The sequence below is a fragment of the Anguilla anguilla genome, chromosome 3, assembly GCF_013347855.1.
Source record: "Anguilla anguilla isolate fAngAng1 chromosome 3, fAngAng1.pri, whole genome shotgun sequence".
NCBI lineage: Eukaryota > Metazoa > Chordata > Actinopteri > Anguilliformes > Anguillidae > Anguilla > Anguilla anguilla.
This window is the reverse complement of record NC_049203.1, coordinates 40,121,620-40,148,458: the sequence shown is the minus strand read 5'-3', so window position 1 is coordinate 40,148,458 and position 26,839 is coordinate 40,121,620. Positions and strand designations below refer to the sequence as shown.

Sequence of the window (26,839 nt, the reverse complement as noted above, 5' to 3'; positions counted from 1 at the left end):
TCAGTTTTCAAAACAAAATTTAATTTTACAAAATTAACCCCTTTCAAAGTGAACAATAAAATAGATTACATTATAGCTACATAGTCTATGCATAGCCTAAACATGTACTTTTTTTTATTTCACAGAAAAGTAAACCATATTTTAAAACAAGCCAGATCTGCTATTAGTAAAACTGATTTGCTATTCACTGATAATTTAAAAAAAACACTTGTTGTCAAATTACTTTTGAAACTACATGATATCACGAACAATATTCAACAGCATTCATCTGAATTATACTGAGAAATGAAACTAAAACTCTTAAATTGCAAAACTCATATGACACAGTGACATTTTGTAATTGTGGATTCACACAGAACATATTGCATTGCACCACGGAACAGAAAGAAAACCATGAACACAGATGAAACGATACTTCAGTAATTCCATTTCTTGTTGCACAACATTTACAGGTTTGGAATGCATCACAGGGTTGAAAAATCATTATTTGCACACAAAGCCAAACATTTCTATAACTCTAGGGATTTGTATGGTTTTGGCAGTGGGAATTTTGTTCCTGGCTACGTTTGGTCCGCAGTATTCTCCATAATGGATGAATAAACCACAATCGAAAGAGCATGTTACTTTTTTGTGCATTCACGGGGCTAACAAAGTCAATTTTACTGTAGGCTATTGGTCTGCCGAGTGGTGATATGTAAATTAAATTTCATGCTATAATTATTGTTAATTAAACGGAAGAAATGTCAAGCTCTGACGCGACCATGACCAAGTTCTGTTATGCGGCTGCCAGCTTCATTTTATCCACCTGTGCTGTGTCTGGCTTAAGAACTTGTCCCTCAGGATTTAGAATTAAACACTTTTTACAACACTCAATCCCTCTCAGAGCTCATCTTTTTTTAAATGAAAGCTTTCTTCCAGGAAGATCCAAAAACGTTTTAGCTCACTACACCACAAAACAGGCTTAAAATAGTGTGCTAAGAAACAGTCCAAAAAACTCGCCATATTTACTTAATGATTACAAAATTCTGTAATATTATTTCAATATTTTCCCTTTTGAAAAGGTAGCATAAGCCTGTGTCAGACTTTTTTTAACCATAAACAATTTGGTGTGAACTGGAATGTCCAGGACTTTTATTTCTGTGTTTACTTCGAGGAGAACTCAGTTTATATAGGCTAATTACTGTTAAATGTGTGTGTTAATTATTATGACAAAAAATAAATAAATCAAAAGCATGATTTGTGGCCCTGTAGAATCTCATGACTAGGGATACCAGTTATCTAGGGCAGTTCTCTCACATGCAATTCAGTCATCCCTCAGAAAGAGGTCGATAGAGCTTTCTTGTCAGTCAGATATTACATGCCCCTCCCCAGTAATCTACATGAAGTGCCACTAATGAAGCACAGATGATGATTGAGACCAATGATCCCACACAGCCACATACCGCACAGTGCATATAACCGCAGACATATTTATAGTGCTTTTTTCTAAACATTGGTAAATATAGCCTATTTAAAAAATGCAATTACATTACCTGCACAAAAACAGTAAACACTAATCATAACAACAGAATAGTTTGCAAAGGTGTAGACTTATTAAAAGGCTAAAAGAGATGAGTTCAAATGAAATAAAAATGCAGGTTATCTTAGTGATTAAATTTGATCAATTTCAGTTGTTTGTCTCCTTTGTCGTTCTTTGGCGGTTCTGAATCAACAGAGCTGGTTGGAACAGACAAGTAGGGTTTCGCCGACCCAGAACTTCTGAGAGTACATGCAGAGCCTTGTTCTTGTGCCAATTATGTGAAATAAACTAGTAATACTATAATGTAGAAACTATCCTTGAATCCAGGAGCAGTATTGTCTAATTTTACAGTGAAACCTGAAGCTTTCTCTGTTGTCCTCATTTAGAAGTGTCATGTAATGCAACACTCTGCTTGAACAATGCTTGGACAATTTTTTTTTGATACTCCCATGAATTTGTCAACTTTTGGAAAATTGCTAGCCCAAATGCCACTTGCAAACATGACAATGTGAGCATTGCTTATTAAATGAACTGCATTTGGCATCTTTCCTTTGAGGGGTTTGTTGTATGTATTCATCATGTAACCTGCATTATAAGAGACAAATCCAGCTGAAATCAACCTCAATGTTCACTAGGCATTGTTTGCTGCAGTCCGAGACAGAGCTGTAGCTTACAGTATCAAGGTGCACTGTGTTGGTAATTATAATGTTTTAAATTGGATATAACTGATTTTCCCTGCAGAACAAATAAAATTGGCAAAACAAAATTGTCTGTGACCATCGTTTCTTTTTGCAGCTCAGCAGCCAAGTTGACTTTGGGGAATATCCCCACCATTTCTTACACACCTATTTAAATGCACCTAATTTAGGATTGTCAATTTTTTTTCAAGTGGAATGTGTACACTGAAAAATTCCTCTGTCAAATTACATCTGTCCTCCGCTCAATTCTGTTCTTTAAGTGACTGAGGATTCCCCCTCATCTATTTCAGACCGCAACTGTTTTCTGTAAATGACATTGTAAACTTTTTTGTGTTTGATATTCTGTCCATGTCATATTCTTTCTAACTGCTTCTATTATGACAATCACTAATTGTATATTTAGTCATGTGATCAATCCAAAGGCTACAGTGACACCACAGGGATTTGGATGGTAATGCAAGTTCAACTCATTTTGGGTTGTGCCATAAACTGGTGTCCCTACTCCAGACTAAAAAAAGGTGTGGTAAAAGGTATTTTTTAAATTCAACTTAGGAAGCCTTACTTAGAGGCCCACAGTCTTATGCAGATAAAAAAAAGTCTGATTTAATTTTCGTGCAATTAATTTAGGTCAACATACCATTGACTACTTATAAGTAAACTAAGTGTGCTTTGTTTGTTCCAATTTTCCACTTCTGAATTCAATGTCAAATTTGAGCTTCAATAAAACAAATCATCAATTTAGCTATATGGAGTTTTTTGGTCATGTAGTTACTGGAGGATGCATTCTAGTGATACAAATTAAGTCATTTTAAATCAAAGAATATATAAGACTACTAAGTAAGAAGCGTTTCTACTTGATGAACTGCTTTCCAAACATGTATGTTTTCACCTAAATCCATAAAATCTGTATATTAAACTTTAAGAAATTGATCTGTTTTCCGGAAAACCTGACAGTGCAATATTCTCAGCATGTTCATTCTTCATGAATTAGAACTGAAAAAAAGGTTTGTGGTAGATAATATTGACTTACAGGTTTACTGACACAAAAGCTTAAATTCACAAGTAATTACAGGCCTGTGGCTTAACCTTGCAGCCAGCCTCTGGAAAAGTTATAATTTCACACACAATACAGAGAACGCACAATGTGTGTGATGTGAATGGGTCAGAGGAGGGGGTCATACAAGGTCACAGAGGTCATCACATGTCCCAAGAACAAACAAATTTGCAGTTGCCTTGTCAGCCAGTGGAGATGTAGGGAGTGTCACTATGGTAATTATAGTCAGGGCAAACCTTCTGCACCAGCTTGTAGTCAACGCTGAAGAAAGCGATGTAAATGCATATAACTTTGAAGGGCTTTGAGCAAAGCCAAGAGACGTGACTCTGTGTCTGCTCCTTGTAACACATGTTGGTGGGATCGAAGCTGCACAAGGCCGTCTTCTTGGCCCGATCTGTCTTCTCATATTCGATGCGACAATTGAAAGCTTTGGAGTCCTTGGTCTCCAGCGTGGACTGCTGAGTGATCTCAAACTCCACCACCTTTGAGGGGGGCACCAGGCTCACGGACACGTTCCCCTTACCGGTCGAGTTGTGACGGAAGTAAACGCTGAACGTGCCGTTCCCGTGGTCCACAATTTTGCCGGTTATGAGGAGGTTCAGTTCCACGGTCTTGATGTTGGAGTGGAAATCGCCCCAACCAAACATTTTTTTGAACTTCCCCGTCTTCACTATTGGCCTCCGCTTAGTTCTGGCATGTCTCTCCCGAACGTCCGCCTGATTGGCTAGCCAGTCCCAGAAGTTTTCCATGTTCTGTATGTACGTCATGCCGCTGGTGTTCTGCTTCAGCCCGGTAGCTCCCCTGGCGAACAGACGGAGAGGGTTTACGATCCGAGGGCTGGCTGCCTGCGAGAGGCTTGCTTCGTTATTCGTCTCTCCCCATTCCAGTACTTCGGCCACCGGAATCTGCACTTTGTTGCAAGTACCCTTCAAAAGAAACGGAGAGCAGACTATTACTTCAGTTGAATTATCTTCGAATACTTCTATACTTAAACAAATTCAGAGTGCATGACAGTAAATATCAAGGGAAGGCTATTTTACTATAAAAGCACAACATGTGATCTATTTTTAAAGATACGGAACACTTTGTACAACATACAAATGAACAAATTGAGCACATTAAATCTTAGAAAAGATACTGTGCGGCCATATCAAGCATTAATTAATAAGTAAGTAACAATTGCTAAGGCACACTTCTTGTGTATACAGAAGATGGGTGCCATGGCTTTGTATATGGACAGTGTCAGTGTCAAATACAGCGGGCAGCCCAATAAGGCAGTGTGTAATTGGCTGTGCTGTCACCCAGAGACATCTAATCACCTATCATTAGCTCCCTCTGGTCACCTATGGTCTGTCGGCACAATGAAGGGTCTTCCTCCAACTCAATGACTATATTTACACGCAAACTATTCCAGTGTTAACCTGAATAGTCAAATATTGCGTCCATGACTTCAGTCATGTAAACATCTTATTCCGATAACAAAGAATAGAATAAGCCAACAGCAAAGTTATAAGAAAGTGAAATATTGAGTTATATTATGTATACTGTGCCCCCTACCCCAAAATATAGCAACATCTGTTTCTTCGCTAGTTTGTTGTCATGGTGAACCGAAATGCTTGTATTTTTGGAGTGACTCATTGTGAAAAACATGAAAACAATGTGATACCTGAACAGAGAAACTACTTCCAAAGTGCCTTAAAGAGAAGATAATGATGTGAGTAAGTGTTCACAGTTGGAAATTTTACAAAAGCAAAAAACCATCTCTCCAAAACAATGTAATTTCCTGAATGTCCTTTACCTAGTTTATTCGGCATAATCAGAAGATCATGTATACAGAAATATCAACGGCTATCATATGTCATGGTGCAGACCATATGCAAGATAAGGGGTATTATCCAGAATACCATGTGTATGTAAACATATTCAGCATCTGGGCAAGTTTATGTGGTAGACTATGGCGTGAAAGCAAGCAGTGGCTGATGTCATGTGATTCAGCACATGCTTTTCTGGGCGGACGGAGGAGACTGCACTGATGAATACAATTATTTTGGAATTCTGAATTGCGAGGAAATAGGGGTAAAACATAACATAACTAACATGCTCCATGTTGTGTAATTAGTCTGTCCGACAGCTGTTACTGTAATATTAATGCAAAATAATAAAAGGGTCAGAGGAACAAAGAGGTGATTTTTCAGGGAAATATGTGTACAAAACAGTACCGAGAAAACAATCCCATCAGATCTGAAAAAACTGTATTACCCATTATAAAGGAAAATAATGTAGCATGTCAGCATAACCTTGTAGCCTGTACTCTCATCCATCTTAAACTGTTAAATTACTGTCAAATGCATTGTGTGCCTTTCCACAACTGACTAAAATTAAAGTCAAACTCCAAGCAGAAGACCATTTGTAAAAATATGCATATTATTCTAATATAATTTAAAGAAACAAAGAGGCTCCCATCCCTTGCAGCTGCTCAGCGAAGCTGTTTTTTTAAAAACCAAAAACAAGAGCATATGTCACAATCATTTTAGCACACAGCATCAAATATTCTTAATCAGCACGTTCTTAATGGGACCTTCTGGTCGGCAAGATGAGAAACGACCAATCTGAACCCATCTGAACTTCTGCGTGGGCGTGTGCCCCAGACGCGATATACTCCTCACAGACTTTCATCTGCATTTCCTAACCCTTTCACTTCGGGAATTATTCCTGTTCAGCTTCGGATAAAAGTCTTAATAATTCATGGTTATTATCTTAGCTGGTATTTTATTTGTAATTAGAGGCAGCTGCTTTCTTGAGGCTTGGCCGGGGGGTGGGTGGTGTGGGGTGGGGGGGTAGGGGGGGGAAAGCTTTGAGAAAGCCTGTTGGAAATCTCAGAGAGCACCATTTTTTTCGCAACCTAATTATCCTTTTTGCTCCAGGCATAATTGCAGCATATGTGTACACAGCCAAGAAACTACAGCAAGCTAATAACATTAAGACTTATTTTTTTCTTTATTTGGTAGTGTATTCCACAATTTTAGATTTAAAATCAAACAATTCACAAAAAGGACAGATTCTCAGCTTTTATTAAAGGGCATTTTTATACATTTTGGTTTCACCATGTGGAAACTACAGAACTTTTTATGCATACTTCCCCGATTTCGAGGCACCATAATGTTTGGGACAAATGGCTTCACGCATGTTTCTGATTAGTCAGGTGCTTCCTTAGAGCAGGCATAAGACAGCTTTTAGTACCCCGTCTTGATTCTAGGCTTTTGATTGCCTTAGCAATTGTTATTGGCGCCGGTACACATGAGGACCACAGTTGTGCCAAGGAAAGTCAGGGAAGCCATTATGAGGCTAAGAAATAAGAAAAAAACAGGCATAGGCTTACCAAAATCAACAGTATTATATTTTTATATAATATTTTTCAGAAGAATGGTGAGCTCAGGAATTCCAAAGGGCCTGATAGGTCAAGAAAGACCCCTACAGGTAATGACAGAAGGATTCTAATCATAATGAAGAAAAAAAAGACTTCACAAACAGAACTACAGAGGCTATGCTGCAAGATGCAAGCCACTAGTCAGCCGCAAAAACAGGATGGCCGGGTTCCAGTTTGATAAAAAAAAAAGTATCTAAAAGAGTCAGCAGAGTTCTGGAAAAAGGTCTTGAGGACAAATGAGACCAAGATTCACTTCAAAGTGATGGCAAAAGCAAAGAATGGAGGCCAAAAGGACCTGCCAAATATCCAAAGCACCTACCCTCATCTGTGAAATATGGTGGTGACGTTGTTATGGTTTTGGCATATGTGGCTGCCACAGATATTGGCTCACTTGACTTCATTTAATGATATGACTGCTGATAGCAGCAGAATGAATTCTGAAATGTACGGAAGCATCTTATCTGCTCAATTTCAACAAAATGCCACAAAATTCATTGGTCGGCATTTCATCCTAAAGGAAAACAATGATCCCAAACATACAAACTAACGGAACAACAAACAAGTGCTTTTCAAAGCCAAAAACTGAAAAATTCTTGACAAGCCAAGTCATTCACCTGCTCTGAATTCAACTGAACATACCTTTCCAATGCTGAAGAGAAAACATGCAGAAGCTGAAGATGGCTGCAGTACAGGCCTGGCAGAGCATCACCAGAAAAGATACTCAGCACCTGGTGATGTCTATGGGTCACAGACATCAAGCATTGCATGCAAAGGATATTCAACAAAGTACTGAAAATGACTATTTAGATTTACATAACATTACTATGTCTCAAACATTATGGTGCCCTGAAATGAGAGGGGCTATGTATAAAAGGTGCTGTAATTTATATTTAGTGAAACCAAAGTGTAAAAAAATAAATAAATACACTGTGGACGACAGTGCCAAATCAAGAAATGTCTTTGTCCCAAACATTATGGAGCTCAGTGTAATTTACAAATTATTCGACAGTTTCTGCACTCTTTTGTTTGCATGTCATTGTTCATTTGCTTCCCTCAGAATGTACATGAAGGTACACTGCGCGGGATGTAAAAGCTACCACGGCTGACATTTAGCAACGAGTTAATAATTCACTCCGCTGACGCACTGCACAACAGAAAATTCACGCTGGGCACACCAAAATAAATGAAGCAAACAGTGCATAATGGCCAGGCAATTTGAAAGTTCTCTGCGCTTAATGTGGAATCAATGTATCTTCAACGGATTGCATGCTTCACACATACATCACCGTGCACTGTGCTTAATTAAGACACTGCCATATCAACACAACAGGGCACTTCATCTCACCACGGTTATGCATCTTTCCTTCCTCTTAACTGTGAAGTATAACACAAGTGGCTACTCGCTGCCCCAATATGGAATATTGGATTAATGGCCATCGTGAGACAGTTCATATTACATAAAAATCACTGTCTGCAAACAAGAAAAATTAAATCAGAGAAATTGAAAATGGCTTCATCTTTACAAGTGTAAATGCCGTGCTGACGAATTGTTGCTGAAGTGCAGATTTAATTAGTAGTATTTCTGCCATTGCTTTTTTATGGGGGTGGGGGCAAGCTTGGTGACATACACTACATGGCCAAAAGTATGGGGACATCTGACATCCAACATCTTATCCAGAATTATGGGCATTAATATGGAGTTGGTCCACCCTTTGCTATAAAAACCTCCACTCTTCTGAGAAGGCTTTAGATGTTGGAGCATTTCCACAGGGATTTGCTTCCACTCAGCCAGAAGAGCATTAGTGAGGTCGGGCACTGATTGGGCGATTAGGCCAGGCTCGCAGTTGGCTTTCCAATTGAGCCCAAAAGTTTTAGATGGAGTTGAGGCCACAGCTCTGTGGAGGCCAGTCAAGTTCTTCCACACCGTTCTTGACAAAGCCGTTTCTATATGGACCTTGCTGAGTGCCCGAGGGCATTGTCATGCTGAAACGGGAAAGAGCCTTCCACAAACTATTGAAGAAACACAGAATCGTCTAAGATTTGCCTTCACTGGAACTATGGGGCCTAGCCCAAACCATGCAAAACAGCCCCAGACCAAGGGTTGTCCAGATACTTTTGTTCATATAGTGTATTTTAGACTATTTCTTAAAATTTAAAGCGGTAGCGTTTTGGCAAACAGTTTCTCCTGAACATTACATTTCTTTAATAAACATTCCTAACACAATGTGAATATTCATATTGCAGTGAATTCAGGGGGAAAACTGCTTCTGTGTGCACATGCCACATATGAGCTCTCAGCAAACTCAAGCTGGCCTTTTTCCGGGTAATAAAGTTATTGGTCATGATCTTTTTCACCTGTCAAAATGACAAATGAATAATTTTATTCTAAATAACAAAGCACCTAAAATTAGTGAATAGATTACATATAACTGTAAGTGATGTTGCAAGTAGACCAGATAAACATCACTGATGTTTGAGGTCATTGAGCAGCTCTGCTCAATGACCTCAAACATCAGGAAAGGCTGTGCAAAAATTTACTTGGAAAGTGTCCTTTTGAAAATACCATGAAAAAATATCAATCTCTAGGCAATTTGTCATTGTCATTACGCTTTGTTGTCAGTTCAATTAGAGTTAATCGAATCAAACAATTTGTTCCAAGACTGCCTAGAGTTACTCTACTTCAGTTGGTTAGCCTATTGTTAATTGTTCAGTGCTGTTGTCTGCTCAATATGCAGGAAACATACACAACCTCTCAAATGAGATACCTCAATGACAGCACAGGCCACACCCAGAAAGAGCCACTTCTGAGTTAATCCCCTGCACAATGTGGAATTAAAGTAGCAATGCTGTTTATTGCTGTTGTTTTTTCATGATAGTTTTTGCTACTGCTGTAATAAAAAACAATTTTTGTTTAAGCGCAAAGTAACATGCCAACATTCCCTAGAAAAACTTTGTCGGGGAAACATGGACCAGGAAAATAACGTCAATAACTAGTCACACTAGATATTTCTATCCAGGCTTCCTGTGCATATTTATATCACCATGTAACTACAGAAGAATGTAGAGAAACTATATTCTTTCTGTGCAGTAAGATGCAAATGAGAGAACAGCCTACATCAAGAGGAGAATGAGAATACTGTAATGATGTGCAGTGAAGGTCAGGACAAAAAAAAAAGTCAAACATTAAACCATGCAGAATGGGAGAAAACATGATTTAAAATTTCCTCTGACATTATCCTTCACCAGTACTCTCAATTACAGGTACATTTAAGTCACAATAAATTGCCTATGTGTGCTTATGGAAAGAGATTCATTCTGCAATTACTTTAAAAGAGGTTTTTAAAGGTTGACAATAATCATATGAATATAAAAATATAGAATGTAAATACCAGCTTACGCAATATAAAAATATAAAATATAATTACCAGCTTACAAAATTGACCTACACCTATCCATGCATTTGAGGTCATCCTGACCAAATACAGGCAAAATATTATAATAACTGTGTGATACTACATTCCATAGATGGCCAAATATAACATTTTGTGGTTGCTGGTATCAAAGATCTTTGTGTAATTCCAGGTGAGCATGTAGATTGAGTCCAGGTATACCCCCTCCACTGACCATCAGGGGCTTCACTTTAAGCTCTCGAACAAACAGAAAAAAGGTGGTCATATCTACGATACCCCGAGCGCAATATGTCTCCCCTTGAAATTCAATACTAAACGAAGGTGATCCTCTACCTAATCTGGGATTTGTTTTCACGTGAGTCAATCTCCCGAATCCCGGAGTGGCTTCACTGTGGCAATTACAGTGCCAGAACCGGAGCCCCACAATAGAGGGGAGGAGGACGGACTTTGACATTAGTCTGTAATGAGTATTATGGAGCTGGCTGACTGCTTGTCCCTTGGGTAGACATATCTTTTACAGCTTGACGTAAAGGTAATTGCCACGGTGACCAGAACTAGCCTCTAGAAAGTTATTAAGAAGTCAGAGGCATCTGGCTGCTGGATCAACTGTGACGACGCTGTTAAAATGCTCCGGTGGAGAGCGAGTCAGGGAAGAGCTCGGCCACGGGATGATGGGTCTCCTGCTCCGGGGCTCCTTCCTGTTGGATGTCGGAAAAACCCTCTTCCCTTATATGTCTGCTTCCTCCCTTTGGACCGGCAGTACGTCAGCTCTGTACGGACTACCTGACACCTCATAGCGATGTAGAATAAGGTGACCAGATTTCAAATCACGGTCCCCGAGAGCCGAGCTGGTTTTCCAGCCTCCCTTTACCTGGGAGTCAGGTGTGAAGGCAGTCTGGCCAATCAGTAGCACTAATTGTTCAGTTAATTCCCCGGGAGAAAAGAAAATAGGGCACCAAAAACGGGGGCTGTCCCGGGAAAACGGGGACGTCTGGTCACCCTAATGTAGAAATGTCTCCGGAATGTGTCCTCATACCACTGTACTTTACATTGCACAGGTGTACGCTAATGCTCAAACGCTTGCTCTCAGTAAGGCCAAGTTTATTCAGAGGAACAGTGCCAATTATACACCAGTTAAGTGTATAATTACCAGGCTATTTGATCCTACTGTTATTTGTGCATCTTCATCTAACAGAAGCATGTGTTCAATTTGCAGCAGTGAAGTTTCTTTGTAGTTCACTTTTCTGGTCTTTATTGCTGAATCCCCCATTACTGCTAATAATATCATGAGTCCTTTCGTTGATTAGTCCCTGAGGTAAAATGGCATCTCCTGTTGGACTTCAACATAGCAAAGCTTCAGAAGTTCCTCAGAACGAACAGGAGAAACAATAATTATTCAGCAGCGTTTCACCGGACTGTTTTTCCACTTGTTACAAAATTAATTGGCTTCCATTTTACGACGCAATTTATTTCCCATGCTAATTTCCTCTGTCTGCCACTTCATTAAGTTTATTCCCTTTTTTTCCAAGAGTTCACAGTAAAATGCTGGCAGTAAAACAGCAGACCAACGCGTGTCCTATAACTGTCATTAGTGAACAACGCCCGCAGTGGGCCGGGTTCCGGCAGGCCAGCTGTCTCCTGTTTTTAAGTCTAGCACAGTGAACGGCTCCATTCAGTTTGAGCCCGCTCTCACCGTCTCTCCCCTCAGATGCCAGTCTTAAAGGGCATTCCATTTTTAATGACTCCCACAAAAGACCTGGTCTCAGAGGTACCCATGGTACCTGGAACCTCCAATGCCTACGGTCTTGATCGGGGGAGAGCCGGGAAGGCAAGCCAGGCACTCAGTGGAGGAGAGAGTCTCACAGAGATAATCTCGCACACTGCTCCACTCTGCTGTGACTCAGCTGAGGCTTTCCTATGACTGACTGACTCCAGTCTGCAGCATGGCTCTCCTACAGTCATGTTTCAGTCACCCCTTAACATCATAATAAACACATTTGTTCAGCTAAAACAGCCTAAATGATTTGGCATGAAATATTACCAGCCATGAATTTCTACAGATTGATGAGATACTGTATCTTCTGAATTGAACGTTAACTACAAAATATACGTTTTGCACATTCAAATGGCGAGGAAATGAGGAAATGGCATTGATTTATCGCTACTTGATTATAATGGTAACATTTTTAATTTCATCCACATTTTGTCAACTTCTGCGATATGGAGGCAGTGATGAAGTGTGTGTGATGAAGATGATGTGCAAGCAGTGATGAAGGTGATGTGCAAGCAGTGATAAAGGTGGTGTGCGAGCGGTGATGAAGGTGAGTGATGAAGGTGCTGAGCAAGCAGTGATGAAGATGAGTGATGAAGGTGGAGCAGTGATGAAGACGAGTGATGAAGGTGGTGTGCGAGCAGTGATGAAGGTCAGTCATAAGGCAATTCAGTTGTCAATTGAATGCAGACCAATGAAAACAGCTAACACATTTCAAGAAAGGAATTAGACAGCAATTAGAAACCCCACAAGGTTAGAAACCCCCATAAAGTCTGCTATGTAGAGACTATGCCAGGCTTCCCTGGAAAAAGAGTGCAATGCGACACTCCTGTTTAGCCTAACACAGTTCCTGTTCCTGTATTAGCCTAGCACAGTTTCTGTTCCTGTTCCTGTATTAACTTAACAAAGTTCCTGTTCCTGTATTAACTTTACAAAGTCCGTGTTCCTGTATTAGCCTAACAAAGTCCCTGTTCCTCTATTAGCCTAACACAGTTCCTGTTCCTGTATTAGCCTAACACAGTTCCTGTTCCTGTATTAGCCTAACAAAGTTCCTGTTCCTGTATTAGCCTAACAAAGCTTACTAGGTCCTGTGCATAGGTACTGAGCATTATTCAGAACAATAGCAAGGAAGAGGCAGATTGTGTCAACTCATACTGCTAACTGACAATTTAGTTAAATACTTTATAACTAAATAAAAAGTATACTTTTTCTTTCTAGAGAATACTTTCATTTCTTTACAGAATACTTTTTCTTTACAGTTACATAGAGAAAATGAAACTTCATCAGGAAAAGCCTATCATTATGAAACTCTAAAATAACAACAGAAAAGAAAATTACATTTTTATCCGAAAATCAATAGGTATTATTTCTGGGATAAGTACACGCATTTAAATATTATCCAGTCTGGAAAAGAAACTATACCTTCTAAGTCATGAAATGGTAATCGTCTATTTTTTACTCATATTATTAATAATACCACAACCAGACCTTTTATCAATAGCAGATACAAAATATCTATGACACAAACATATTAAATCTGTTTGAGCAAACAATGCTTTGTTCAGTTCAAGAGAGAGAGAGAGATCTAAATTAATTTACGTTCAAGCAACTGTATTTTCCTGAGTTCATTGAAAGTTTTTACTATTAATGAAAAATAAGATATGCATGGTCTGGATATGCATTCATCATTTGAGAAGCATATCCTTCCCCTACAAAGAGCACAGGCAGATCTGTCCGATTTGACAGAGCAAATGCGTCTGCTCTTAGCGAAGCTCGCAATGTGACTGTTTTTCTATAAAGCTTTGGACGGCTCCTTCCAACAGGGAAAAAAAAGAGAAGAACCCCACTTCCATTTTTCTCTTGATATTAAAGACAGACACTTCGCAAAAAATATGAATATGAAATATAAGATAGAATAGCTGACAACACTGTGTTTGAATGAAAGTGACAAGCTAAAAGAAAGCCTTTGGTGGGGTGGGTGGGGGGGGGGTAGGTGGGAGGGAAATAAAAAAAATGAAGAGAGAAGGAATAATCAGAAGAGATTTATATTTCTTATTCTCTGCTTGCCAATTTATGTCGTGTGGATGAAAGTAATTCAGGTTTAATTAATGAACCAGATTGCTTTATAATGCACTAACATGAGGAGTGATTGCCCTTTCCTGACGCAAGGCGGTAATTACAGACTAAACTATTACCTTACTCCGGGAGTGGAGGCTGAAGTGCTGGTAAGTTACCCTCTTCCTTGATGAGCTGTCAGAGCAGTGCGAGTAATGGATTATGTATACGTTCCCGGCAAAATAGAAACAACGGGGGTTACATGAAAGCAAATGTTTTTGGAAGCAGGTTTAATGCCGATGAGGAGAAAGCCCATTAAAAAGAGATTGCCACTGTTGCAGGAAGAATATTACACTAGGCTTCAATTAGCATATCATGACCAATGTTTTAATAATGATTTTTGCAGGCCACTGAACAGAAAAGAAATGTTCTGTATTATTTTCAGCATCCATTTTTAATTAGAAACTAATTGAAAGCATATTTGAATAATCTGTGCAAGTATAATGATACTGTAGTACTAATACTTCATAACCACGATTGCCTCAGTCTCGACTGGCCTAGCGACACGCACTCCGGTCCGCCGTGCGTTTGAGTAAAAGCTGTGATGCGGGCATGCCGAGTGCCAGCATTCATCTAGCGAGGTAGATACTGTAGCTAATGGCAGTGCTATCCGGCACAACTCTCGCCTGCAGGTGGTGATTGAGTGCACCACGCCTGTTCCTGCACCACATCCATAACCGCGGTAGCTGAGACCCAATCAGAGAAGGGACTTGCCTGCAGTCAGCCGATTGATATAAATTGGCCGCTACATTTATGCCGGCCATCTCCCCAAGTCTCTGACCTTGGTAGGTCGGGGAGAGTTCAGGATCTTAGATATAAACTGCATTTGAATCACATCTGTCTGCCGGACAGTGCGGTTTTATTGACCAATTTAACCTTTGTGACTGATTGAGGCAACTAACACTCTGTCACAAAATCCATGCTTAAAAAATATGTGACACCGTTGCGATGAGGTTACTCAAATGAGACAGAACGAAGTAAATGCCCTAATATAGAATCCACTACTTGCTACCATTTTATCAGTTTGTTTTCCTTTTCTTACAGACTTCAGGTCAGTTTCAAGAGACACTGATTCCTGATAAGACCGAGGTGGCGATAAGATGCTTTTTGGTCTTCAGGCCAGGAACTCTAACGAGTGTCAGTCTGCTCACACTGTTAATCTGAAAATACCACTAATAAGCACAATGCACCTTTCTTAATTAATACATTCATCCATTAACATAAGCAATACACCGCAAAGAAATCTTAAACAGTATTATAAAGTCATATTCTGACAATAACATTAATTTGAAGATGAATTTTCTTTCCTGCTGAATTAATTTTTTTCTAACCCAATTGTCAGATAATTCTAAGCAATTCTTTTGAAAGTCATACCTTTTTAAAGTTGTTTTTTCACAAGGTAAGTCACCTAATTAGTGCAAACAAAACATCACAGTATTTCAAAATGCTACAACAAATTAAGATAAAGTCGATGACAGTTATTCAGTAATTCAAACAACCAGATGTTAACAGAAAAAAATGTTATCAAGTATTGAAAATGGGATTAGACATGAAAAGATCAGCATGTGATTGCATAATTAGAAATTATAGCCATACATAACTTATATATTCATCAAATAAGATGCATGCTGTCTCCCAAAACTCCAAAGGCTTGAAAGGGTTTACTGGGAATGTATATTACTTGCAAATTACTAGATGCAGAATCTGATCATGTGGAAATTGACATGCATCTAGTCACCAATGTGAGAGTGTAGGTCTTAGAAGATTATCAATTCTGTGTGAATGTAGGAGAAATTACACCAATCCCTAATGTCTTCTGATATGAGAAAAACTAAAAATAAACCATTGATAAAGAATCACATTATCGTTTCTATTCTCTTGCTTGTTCAAAACAGCAAATAATTTCTGAATAAATATAAAGATGAGGAAATTTAACACCCAAGAAGTACCTTGAGAATTGAATTTTTCAATGTTTGTGTTGTAATTTAGCTAGAATACATATTAGCAAGATATGCAATTTTACTACTGTTAAGTAATAAATGGTAATAGTTCTAATAATATCCTCAATATCCTGGTTGAGGTCCATGTTTAAGAACTTCATAGCATACCATACTTTCAAAAACGCATGTGACACCTTGAGTTTATTCAAGTCTGGCATTTAGGATGGTTGCTGAGAAACAACTGTAAGGCTATTACATTGATTCACAACAATATATTCAACATTTTGTTTCAAAATTTGTTGTACATTTATTAGTCATATATAAAATCTAGACAATTAAAAAAATTCTAAAGTGGCCATATCATATCAAGTACGATTATAGGAAAAGCTGCAGGGTTTTTTGTTGTGTCTCAGTAATTGTATACAGTCCCATGAAAAAGTATTCGCCCCCTTCCTGATGTTTTATATTACTGCATATTTGTCACACATAATGGTTCCAGATCTTTAGACAAAATGTAATATTTACAAATGGGAACCGAGTAAACACAGAACACGTTTTTAAAATTATTATTTGGTTTATTTAATTAAAGAATATTAAATAAACCATATTGCTCATGTGAAAAATTGCCCCCTTAGTTACTCAACCAAATTGAACTGATAATTAGACTCAGCTAATTGCACACAGCCAGGCTTAATTGCAGCCAGTCCTGTTTAATCTAAACCTCACTCTTATTGAACCTTACCATCAGAGAGAAGTAGTCACCACAAAGTTTCTACAAGCACACTGCACCACAATCAAAGGACATTTCAGAAGAGATGAGAAAAAAGTTCTTCAAATATATCAGACTGGAATGGGTTATAAAGGCTTTGGGATGCCACTATCTCCAGCCATTATCTCCAAATGGAGAACACTTGGAATAGTGGTGAATCTGCCCAGGAGTGGCTGACCTGCCAAAAAGAAATGCCAAAAGGGCGCAGCGGCAACTCATCCAGGAAGTCACAAAAGATCCCAGAAGAACATCCAAAGAACTGCAGGTCTATATAGCCTCAGCTTAGTTAATGAGAAGCACAATGAGAAGCAGACCAGGAAATATGGGATGCATGGGAGAGTAGCAAGGCACAAGTGGACTAAAATTCCTCCACAGCAACACAAAAGTCTGATATCAAATTATAGGAGGTGTTTAGTTGCAGTCACTGCTAAAGGTGGTGCAACCACTTATTAAGATTAAGGGTGCAAATGTGATATGAATGTTTAACAACTTTTTTCATTAAATAAATCAAATAATATTTGTTTCAATGCACTTATGTGTTTACTCAGGTTCCCTTTGTCTAATATTACATTTTGTCTAAAGATCTGAAACCATTTAGTGCGATAAATATGCAATAATAGAGGAAGTCAAGAAGGGGACATACTTATACTTTTTTGTTACAGAAACAATTAAATTCTTTTGAACTGGAAGTATCTGGATGCTTACAGGACATCGTAAACACAATGTATGGTGTCAACACTCCTGACTGGAAATCTCATGAAAATATTATTAATGGACAAGATTATTTCAGCGGATGACGATACTGCATGAGCGCGGATAGACGTCTACCTCAAAGCAAGCCCCCGGAATGGTTTGCGCGTTTACAGGCTAAAGTCTCTCAAATCGGCATTTAATCAGTCTCAGTGGAATACGCACGCTGCCAGTTATATCTCTACATTTATCGACCCCGCCCCCTCCCCCGGGTTAAGGTACAACATCTGAAACCCATGTAAATTCCCCTCTCACGCAGGCTAAATCTGGCGGAGGGTGGACTTGAGCACTCCGGCTGCAGGGTTGTTATTGTCCAGAGGGATGGGGTTCTGGAAGGAGCGAGGGGCCTTATCACAGCGCAGCAGCGCTATAATTCGCCCCGATGATAAAGTGCCGCGGCGGAAAACCGTACAAGACAGCCACAATCCAAAAACGGATTACGATTTTTGACATAAGCTTCCCGGAAAAAGTAATCAATCGGCCCATGCGGTATCATCAGAGGCACGAGATTAAGGCCCAGCTCCTAATCCTTTCGCGGTGCGTTTTTATTAGTCTACACTTCCCAGTGCTCGTTTGCCTTTTAACTATACAATATATAAATATTTAAATAGGAAATAATTGAACTCTTAGCTAAGGGACAGGGAAAACAGGCCCCAGAGAAATCTTTGAGAAGATTGCTCAGGACTCTAGCTATTGTCTGAGCAAAAGCCTTTTTATAGTCTGTATGCGAATGGACTCTATCAAGTAAATTATTTTTAGACATAAACAAATACATTTGTATCCAATCAATTTCTCAGCTATGTAGTAATAAACTTCCCTTAAATGAGGGATTTACTAGCGTATTCAACACTTAGGTTTAGCTGGGAGGCAAGAGCCAGTATTAAAATGTAATGTCATGTAGTGTCCCTGGGAATGAATAAGAGCTTTGTGGACTTCCTAAGGACAATGCCCACCTTGAGACATCCACAGGACATCTTGGGTACACGATTTACAAATATATTCTTCTTCCTTGTCACTGTGTAGTGGGTAACAGTATTTAAAAGACTTAGCTACATCAAAGCTGCATGTGTATAATGTTCCTTAGAATGCATTTTTTTATGCGTAGGATTGCGTTGGAGTGGTTGAGTTACCCGGTGCACATTAATGGCTAAACTGTGTTTTCTGTGTCATGTTTATGGTACTATCATCCTTCTCTTGCAGCAGGCTATCCTCTCCACAGTAACTCACAACCTTCAATCTGTTTCTCCACTCAACCGTGGCCTTAAACTCTCAACTGCAGCGTTTACACAGAAAATGTCACCCCATCTGCGTCATGGCGTATTAGCTCAGACACTGGAAGAAATGGGCCTTGCTAATGCAAATAGCTCCAGTTTCTGTAATACAGGGGTTATCTTAGAGCCCATAAACTGCATAACAATTGTTATCACCACCACTGTGAGATGGTGCTCACATATTGCTCAAAGGTAAATGTTTTTTCTAAGGGAAGAAATCAGTCATGCAAATTGTGTTGTATACATAATTAAAATGAAATTCAATCTGAACAGGAATCAATCAAATAGCTAAATGCCAGTAATGCTTGTGACAACAAATATATGGACTTTGATTAATTAGCACAACTAAAATGCAATCCAATAAAATAACAACAAATGCAATCCAATAAAATGAGACCATGTGTGAGAAGTGGGAAAATACATTTATTTCTATTTTATCCTGTGCCTTTTATACTGTATCTTAGATTTGTGAGTGTGTGTGTGTGTATGTGAGACAGAATACAGTCCTCTCATTATTATCATATGTCCTGAGAAATATTAGACCATCTGCATTGTGAGAATTAAAGCTTAAATAAAAAAAATAAAAATCAGACAGCAGAGCTCAAGAGGATTTTGAATGAAACACTGCAGATTAAAACACAACTCCCAGTGCAGCTCATTTATTACACAAATTGAAGTGTGGCTCTGTGCTGTTGTGTCATTTCTAAGATGTTTTGTGGAGCACGTGGCACTGAAGGAGATGTTCCTTGTATTTGGGGTTCAGAGCCTTTGGTCTCAGCGAGCTATTTTTGGCATGTTGTCTTTAGTGTAATAAGCAGGGTGCGGGATCAGTGTCGCAGTGAAAAAACGTCTCAGACCAGAAGGAGAAAAGGGCTCCGCTGGAGCTGCAGGCGGGGGGTCCCAAGGGGAACCGAGGGCAAACGAGGATCCCTGGGACACGAGGGGCCGTGGGCTAGTCTCACAAAATCGCTAGGTTAGACCCATATGATGGGTGCCACAGGAATAATTCTCTACAAGCATCTACAGTGTAACAGAGATCCTTCAGCCAAATTAAACACAAGAATAGCACATATGTCTTTGAACAATTAACTGCGCACCAGACATATACCTTACCCTCACATGTTTTGTCGTGCATTTTTGCACATCATCCATTTTCATAACTGGATATTTTCCAGTTCCAATTAATTCAGGTTTGGCAAATTCCAGATTTTAGAAGGTTTAAATAACTTACAATAGGCTATCCAAAAATGATATATTACAAATGTTACAAATATAAAAACGGGAAAAATTGCTGAAACAAAAACAATAGCATACTAAGCCTTTAAGAGTACAATGAAAACAAAAACATAGATGGTGGAGCAGTGTGCATTACTCAAAGGTGCTCTGAATGCCTTTTTTAAAAAGCCACACCCAGAGACAAAGAAGTCCAATCTGGAGGACAAACAAGTTAAATACAAACTACAATGTAGAAGTAGTATTTTCATACAGTATCACTGGAGCTATTCTCAGGTCACATGATAAAAAGTCCCCACAAAACATAAGCAACAAGCACTGCCTTGATAGATTCCTAAAAGTATCTCACTGCAAAATACAAAGCAGTTAACATTATTAACTACATAAGCAAACCTACTTTCACTGATGTTCTGAAACTGTAAATATTGCTTAAAACCTCATTGTCTTTTTGAATAAAGAATAAAAATTCCATTTCAGCATCTATTTTATTTTTACTATGTTCTGTTCTGTAAAGCAAAGCTAACAGTCCACTGGCCAAATTTAGGATGGATCATAAGTGCGCTATGCTATTCAAAAATGCCATTATTAACTTTGCATGTAGACCAAATTTAATTGTCAAAAATTTGTATTTTAACCTTTAACTGATAAAAACTGGCGCCAATAACCTATAAGAATATTTGAGCCAAAAGCACATCCCGAATTCAAACATGCAAACTTGTGGTTGTAAATCCAGTGTCAAAGATACAATATGCCAAACATAGCATATGCTAAACTCAACCTTTTGCTCATTGTATATACTTTATTAGTTTTTATTAAAGAAAATCAAAACTAAAGTGATTGACTCTTAAGTGAATCCAATCTCTAAGAAAAAATTCAGATTAAAATAAGGTCCAGATCTACAGTGCATGATAGACCACAGATGATCTGTATCTTTAGTGATGAGACTCACCACCACAGTGTGTGGAAGTTACTCATTCTGCACTGGTTGTCGACTCTTAATTACCATTTTTTTAAACATAACCCACCATCTACTTCTAAAGTAACAGACCAATTACCAGTTTCAAACCAAGATAATGAGCACTGACAATGTAAACCTATAACTTTTACAGAAAGAGCAAAAAAGTGTGAACAGTGTTGAACTACCTTAATGAAAATCTACACATAACAGTATGTGTAGGTGCTGTGTAGAAGGTTACAGCATTTGAGAGTGAACAAACAGCAAAGTTAAACAAAACCAAGGTGCAAATAATCTGTCAATAATTAGAGAAATGTATTAGCGGATAACTGATAAGTTACAAGGTTTGCAATCACACACACACATACATAAATATAATATATATACTGCATACAGTGGGTTCAGTGTACCAAACATAGAGGGTTCCATAATTTCAGATTTGTAATAAATTTGTAAAAATTCATGTGGTGAGGCTGAGAAATAAGAAAAAAATAGAGACATATACCAAACCTTACGCTTACCAAATTCAACCGTTTGGAACATCATTAAAAAGAAAGACCACTGGTGAGCTCAGTAATCGCAAGGGCCTGGTAGGCCAAGGGAGACATCTGCAGTTGATGACCGATGAATTCTCACCATAATGTAGAAAAAACCCCAAACATCAGTCCAACAGAGAAGAGACACTCTCCAGGAGGCAGGATGGTGGATGTGGATGTGTGCAGAAGACTACATGAGCAGAATTACAGAAGCTACACACCAAGATGCAAATCAATATTTAGGCACAATAACAGAATCGCCAGGTTACGGTTTGCAAAGAAGAACCTAGAAGAGCCTGCTGAGTTTTGGAAAAAGGTCTGGTGGACATATAACACCAAGATTCACTTGTATCAGAGGGATGGCAAGAGCAAAGTGTGGAGGGCAAAGGAACTGCCCAAGCCCCCCCATTGTCTGGGCATGCATGACTGCCACAGGTACAGGTTCAATTGTCTTCATTGATGATGTAACTACTGATAGCAGCAGCTAAATGAATTCTGAAGTGTACAGAAGCATCTTATCCACTCAAGTTCAAAATGCCTCAGAGCTCATTGGACAATAATCCCAAACATACTACAAAACAAAAAGGTTTTCTTGGAAAATGAGTTTTTCAAAGCCAAAACCTGGAATATTCTTGACTGGTCAAGTCATTCACCTCAACTGAATCCAAATGAACATACGTTATATATGGTGAAGAGAAAACTTAAGGTAAGTAGCCCCTGAACCATGCAGGAGCTGAACATGGCTGCAGTACAGGCCTGGCAGGGCGTCACAAGAAGATACACAGCACCTGATGATGTCTCTAGGTCACAGACTTCAAGCAGTCATCGCATGCAAAGGATATGCCATAACATAGTAAAATGACTACTTTCATTTACATAACATCAATATGTGCCAAACATTATGGTTCCAAGAAATTGAGGGCTATATATAAAAATTCTGTCATTTCTACATTGTGAAACAAAAAGTGTATAAACATGCCTTTAAATAAAAGCTGAGAATGTGCACTTTAACCACATGTGAATTGCTTAATTTCAGCTGTGACTGTGACAGAGTACAGAGCCAAATTAACAAGAAAAAAAAACAAGTCTTTGTCCCAAACATTATGGAGCTCACTATAATACTGTGTGTGCGTGCGTGTGTGTTAGCATGCATATGTATAAAAACTTTGTAAGAAATAAGGAATTAAAGAATTACAGGACATTTACTAACATTACTTATAGTCCCGTTACCAGCCAAAATATATTGCCACTGAATATTGAGAACATAGGCTGCGGGGGGAAAACAGATGTTGTGTTTCATAGAATTTACCATTTAAGTAGCACTTAAGGTAAAATAAACATCAGGAGGCTCTTTTAATTCTGAAATATTGCTAGAAATGTGTGTTACAAGCCCCGTCTCAGGCAGACATATTACTACATTTTCACACTTGCCAACTGTTCATGTCAAGGTCACTTTTTCAAAAAATTTGTTTCGTGTTGTTAAAACTCGTACGCCTAAAGCGAAACATATATAGTTTATATAGTTTTTCACGTATTATTTATTCATTTGTTTATGTAAATCAAGTTAGACTACACCGTTTTCAAGCCAGGTAGCCTACAGAATAATTTTAAAACACCAACATATTTGAGATGAGTAGACTACTATCTGTTGTCTGTTGTGATATGTAGGCCTATTCTGCTACAATTGGAGTAGGCCTTAGTTTAAGTAAATGAGTTTCTTCCGAAACAGATTATGACATTACAGCAGCACATGCATAGACTACCCACAAAGAATGCGTTCGTGGAAAAGGTATGTAAAAATAGCAAGCATATTCACTTTATTTACGAAATAATCTTCATACGTAGGCTATGTAGACCGGGATAATGCCACTGCATCCCCTTTTGCTCAATGCAATTAAAATTGCTTGTCCGTTTACACAGAAACCAGAATATAAAGAAAGAGATCACTAACCCGCGCATATGTACCCTGTAGTTTGCTGGAATGCCGTTCTTATAGCTACAGTAGCCTACTTTTTTTCTTCTTTTTTTAGGCTACTCCATTTCACCAGCAGTTTCAAATCACAACTAAAGATAGGCTACTGAATACAATATAGTGGCGACAATTTCCTGTTACTTAATATATCGATTTCAAGATTCATTGACAGTCGTGAAATGGCATTGACAAAACTTAGCCTATAACGGTGAAACTTCTACCGTTTGTTCCAGCAGCATAGTGATCTTATGAATAATGCTGGAAAAGCTGTCAGTCGGTATTTATGCGTTTCTGTCGTCAATTACCGATTGGTCAGTTCCGTTGAATAAACTGGTTATAGAAAAGGGAAGATGAATTACCCTGTAAAGGAGATTTAATCGATTTATGGCGTCGCACACAAGTATTATTTAAAACTGTAGCCAGTCAATTGTTATGCAAATTAATAGTTCATTGCATTTAGCTAATGCGGCCTAATTATTACGTCAGATATTAAAGCTTATTATTAATTTATATTTTCTGCAAGTGGCTGCGCGCCCAAAAATCTCTAAACTAAACGAAACGAACAAAAACAATGAGATTACAGTGTTAACTCACCGGGTGCAGAAAGAGGAGGAGCAGGATAGAGCACAGGGTTCTCATCTTTTGATAATTTCTTGTATATCACTTATTTTAGTTGAATATCCACATCGCTATACATATCCACTTCGCAGGTTTGTAGGTTCGCACTAGCGCGCACACCATTGCTGTAATTAACTGCGCAGAGAAAGACAGCAGAAATTCAGGGACCAAATATCAGACACAAGAGTAGGCTATCCTATAAAGGAACACATCGCTGATGATAAACTACACCAGACACTTATCGAACTCTTAAATTAATATCCTAAGGTATAGGTGTTTTACAACGACAGAATGCCTGCCTTTACTGTTCTAAAATGATCTGAAAAGTGCAAGGTTATTTTGGTACTGGACTAAGTTTAGTGTAAGCCATCATTAAATAGCATCACAGTGTTTGTTTCCTCAGCTTAACTAAGCACGCGAAAAGTTAAAGCATCAAAGGGTTTTTCTTACATTTTCATAATGACGATGATATCCAATTTATACAGGCTGGTGGAATGGGCTGATCTTCTTATAACATTTGTTTAGTGGGAAACTTTTGAAAGATGTCCCAAAGGCGTTCGTAAGCTCCGTGTTCTGAGGCTTTAACGGTTTATCGGCTACAGGAGAGGACTTCGTAGCTGTTGAAAAACTAACCTGAATGTCAACAAAAAATGTAGGAGTCCGAACACACGTGTCATTGATTTAATTTCATTTCTCGGTCTTGAAGGACGAAATTCAATCGTCTTGTCAGTTTGCCACTTCAAGCCGGCAAAAATCCTCTTTGCCTTTCACGTCTGTTTTCGTCGTTCTCTTTTTCACTTTTCAAGAAGCGCAATGTTATAGCAAAGTGATTGCATACGTTCAGTTGTCTCCGAAAATGTGTATTTTATGTCCTCGGCGAAGCACTGATACAAACGCCAATGCGGGAATTACCGCCTTGGACGCAGCCTAGCCTATACTCTCTCGCACTTATTAGGCTAGAGCAAATGCGCATATTATTCCCAGCATCCGAAGCGCCTTTGCGGGTTAACTTATGGGTGCCAGTATGACGAGAACAAATAATATGAATTATCTCCCTTTAAAGCAGTATCAAAGACCTATGCACCTATGAAGTCCTCGATGCAATGGTTTTCACGTTTTGTTTAGCAATGCGTCTAGTCCTACTTCATTTTAACCCTTCATAATCTTTGCTTTGCTTCTGGACAAAGCCAGTGCATTTCCTTTTCTCTAGAGAAGGCACTGCACAATAGTATGCATGGTTTGTCACTTATGAATGTAGAATTATTTCTATTCTTCAAGAAGCCTAGTTTACTTACATTAATCGATAAAATATTGAATATGAAACACCTGATTAGCCTATTTAGCATGGGGATTTGATAGTGATTCTAAACATTAACTTATCGGTCCTTTTCGTCATTTTTAAATTTATGAAAATAGGTATTTGATTTTTATGAAGAAACTTCATTATTGAAAAACGTATCTCCTACTAAAAAGCCTACGTCCTTATACAATAGACCCCAGATAGCCAATATGAACCCCGTATTCCCTCAGATTGCAGGTTACTAATTATACAAAATGTAGCCTAGCTACTCTTTTAATCGGCTATTAATGAAGGTAGGTCCATATAATGCAGGTACATGGCACGAAGCGCTAACTTGTACGCACTTTTGCAATCTGAACATTCTATTATATACATCGCGTTCATTCTATGCTGTATCACACTTATACTCCGCAAGAGGTGACCAGTGGTTGCCACAGAACGGATTCGTCATTTCTCTGCATTTAAGATAACTTGGAAGGCCAGTGACCAGTGTGGAAAAAACGTCCGTGGTTCATTAGCGCCACCATCTGGTAGCTCATAAAACAACATTTTTCGTCTGCTTTCATTAATTTTTGGAACATATTGAGTCTTACAGCTACATATTAACACGTCACGTGTCATACATTTTCGATTCATTCTTAAATATATTACATGCATCATTACATTTCATCATTCACTACTAATTATAATTGATCTCAAACTTTAGGGGGTGCAGATAATATAAACTGAGATCCCCGGTTTCGTCTTGTTTTTAGAGTAACTATATTACAACAACAAACCTTATGTTGGTCGTGTCAAACGCAAAAAATAAAGCGTATGATTACCATTTTATTGTACACATATGGGTCTTCTCAGGAAATCTACTAAAATCAAATTCAGAATGTATATATTTTAAGATACCATTAGGTTGTATGCAAACAAGAGACAACATTTAAAAATATTTCATTTTCAGTTCATTTCAGTATATCGTGTATATTCTATTAACGGCGAGCATTATGCGTTTTAGCATTTATATTAATTTCAAAAAATTATGCTTTCAGCGCTGCTGTCCATTGACAAACAACTGCACATAATTTGCTATTCAGAGATTAGTCAGGTAAGGAAATCTTTTAATTGCTCATCTTGGACTGAATTTTAGATTGGGTTACTGAAGGCCAGCATTACAACCATTATTGGGAGACAAAACAAGGGTCAGGTGCAACGTACCACCATACATATATAGTTTATTCAGAAGCTTTGTAGGTAAACTAACCTAAATTTTAAGAAATGTAGTCCTAACAAACATGCATTTAATCTCCATTTTGATAATCTGCAATTTTGCAAACTGCAGAATATCGAGTGTGCCCATTACCCAGCATACCGTTTATGCCGTTTAATATGTGCACAATTCGCCTGAATAATGATGTTAATTACAAACTAACCTCCCACACAAAGTATGTTAATACTGGACTATCTGGAAGCTGTTTTGAAGAGCCCTTTTATTTTAAGAGTTCATTTAAAC

General features: G+C 38.4%; 1 protein-coding gene across 1 annotated transcript; it reads right to left on the bottom strand.

Annotated features, from left to right (window-relative positions):
* Positions 1 to 25,734, bottom strand: LOC118222348 (neurexophilin-2-like). Its single transcript, XM_035407867.1, has 3 exons — positions 24,489 to 25,734; positions 24,015 to 24,173; positions 1 to 4,197 (listed from the first exon to the last, which is right to left on the bottom strand). The coding sequence occupies exons 2-3, from the start codon at positions 24,057 to 24,059 to the stop codon at positions 3,454 to 3,456; spliced, it is 789 nt and encodes a 262-aa protein (XP_035263758.1). The 5' UTR covers positions 24,060 to 24,173; positions 24,489 to 25,734; the 3' UTR covers positions 1 to 3,453.
* Positions 25,735 to 26,839: the final 1,105 nt, after the last annotated feature.

Coding starts and splice junctions, on each gene's coding strand:
- LOC118222348 (XM_035407867.1), bottom strand. CDS start 24,059: ATGAGAACCCTGTGCTCTATCCTGCTCCTCCTCTTTCTGCACCCG. Junction 4,198..24,014: donor TCCTCCTCTTTCTGCACCCG/GTGAGTTAACAC, acceptor TTTCTTTTGAAG/GGTACTTGCAACAAAGTGCA.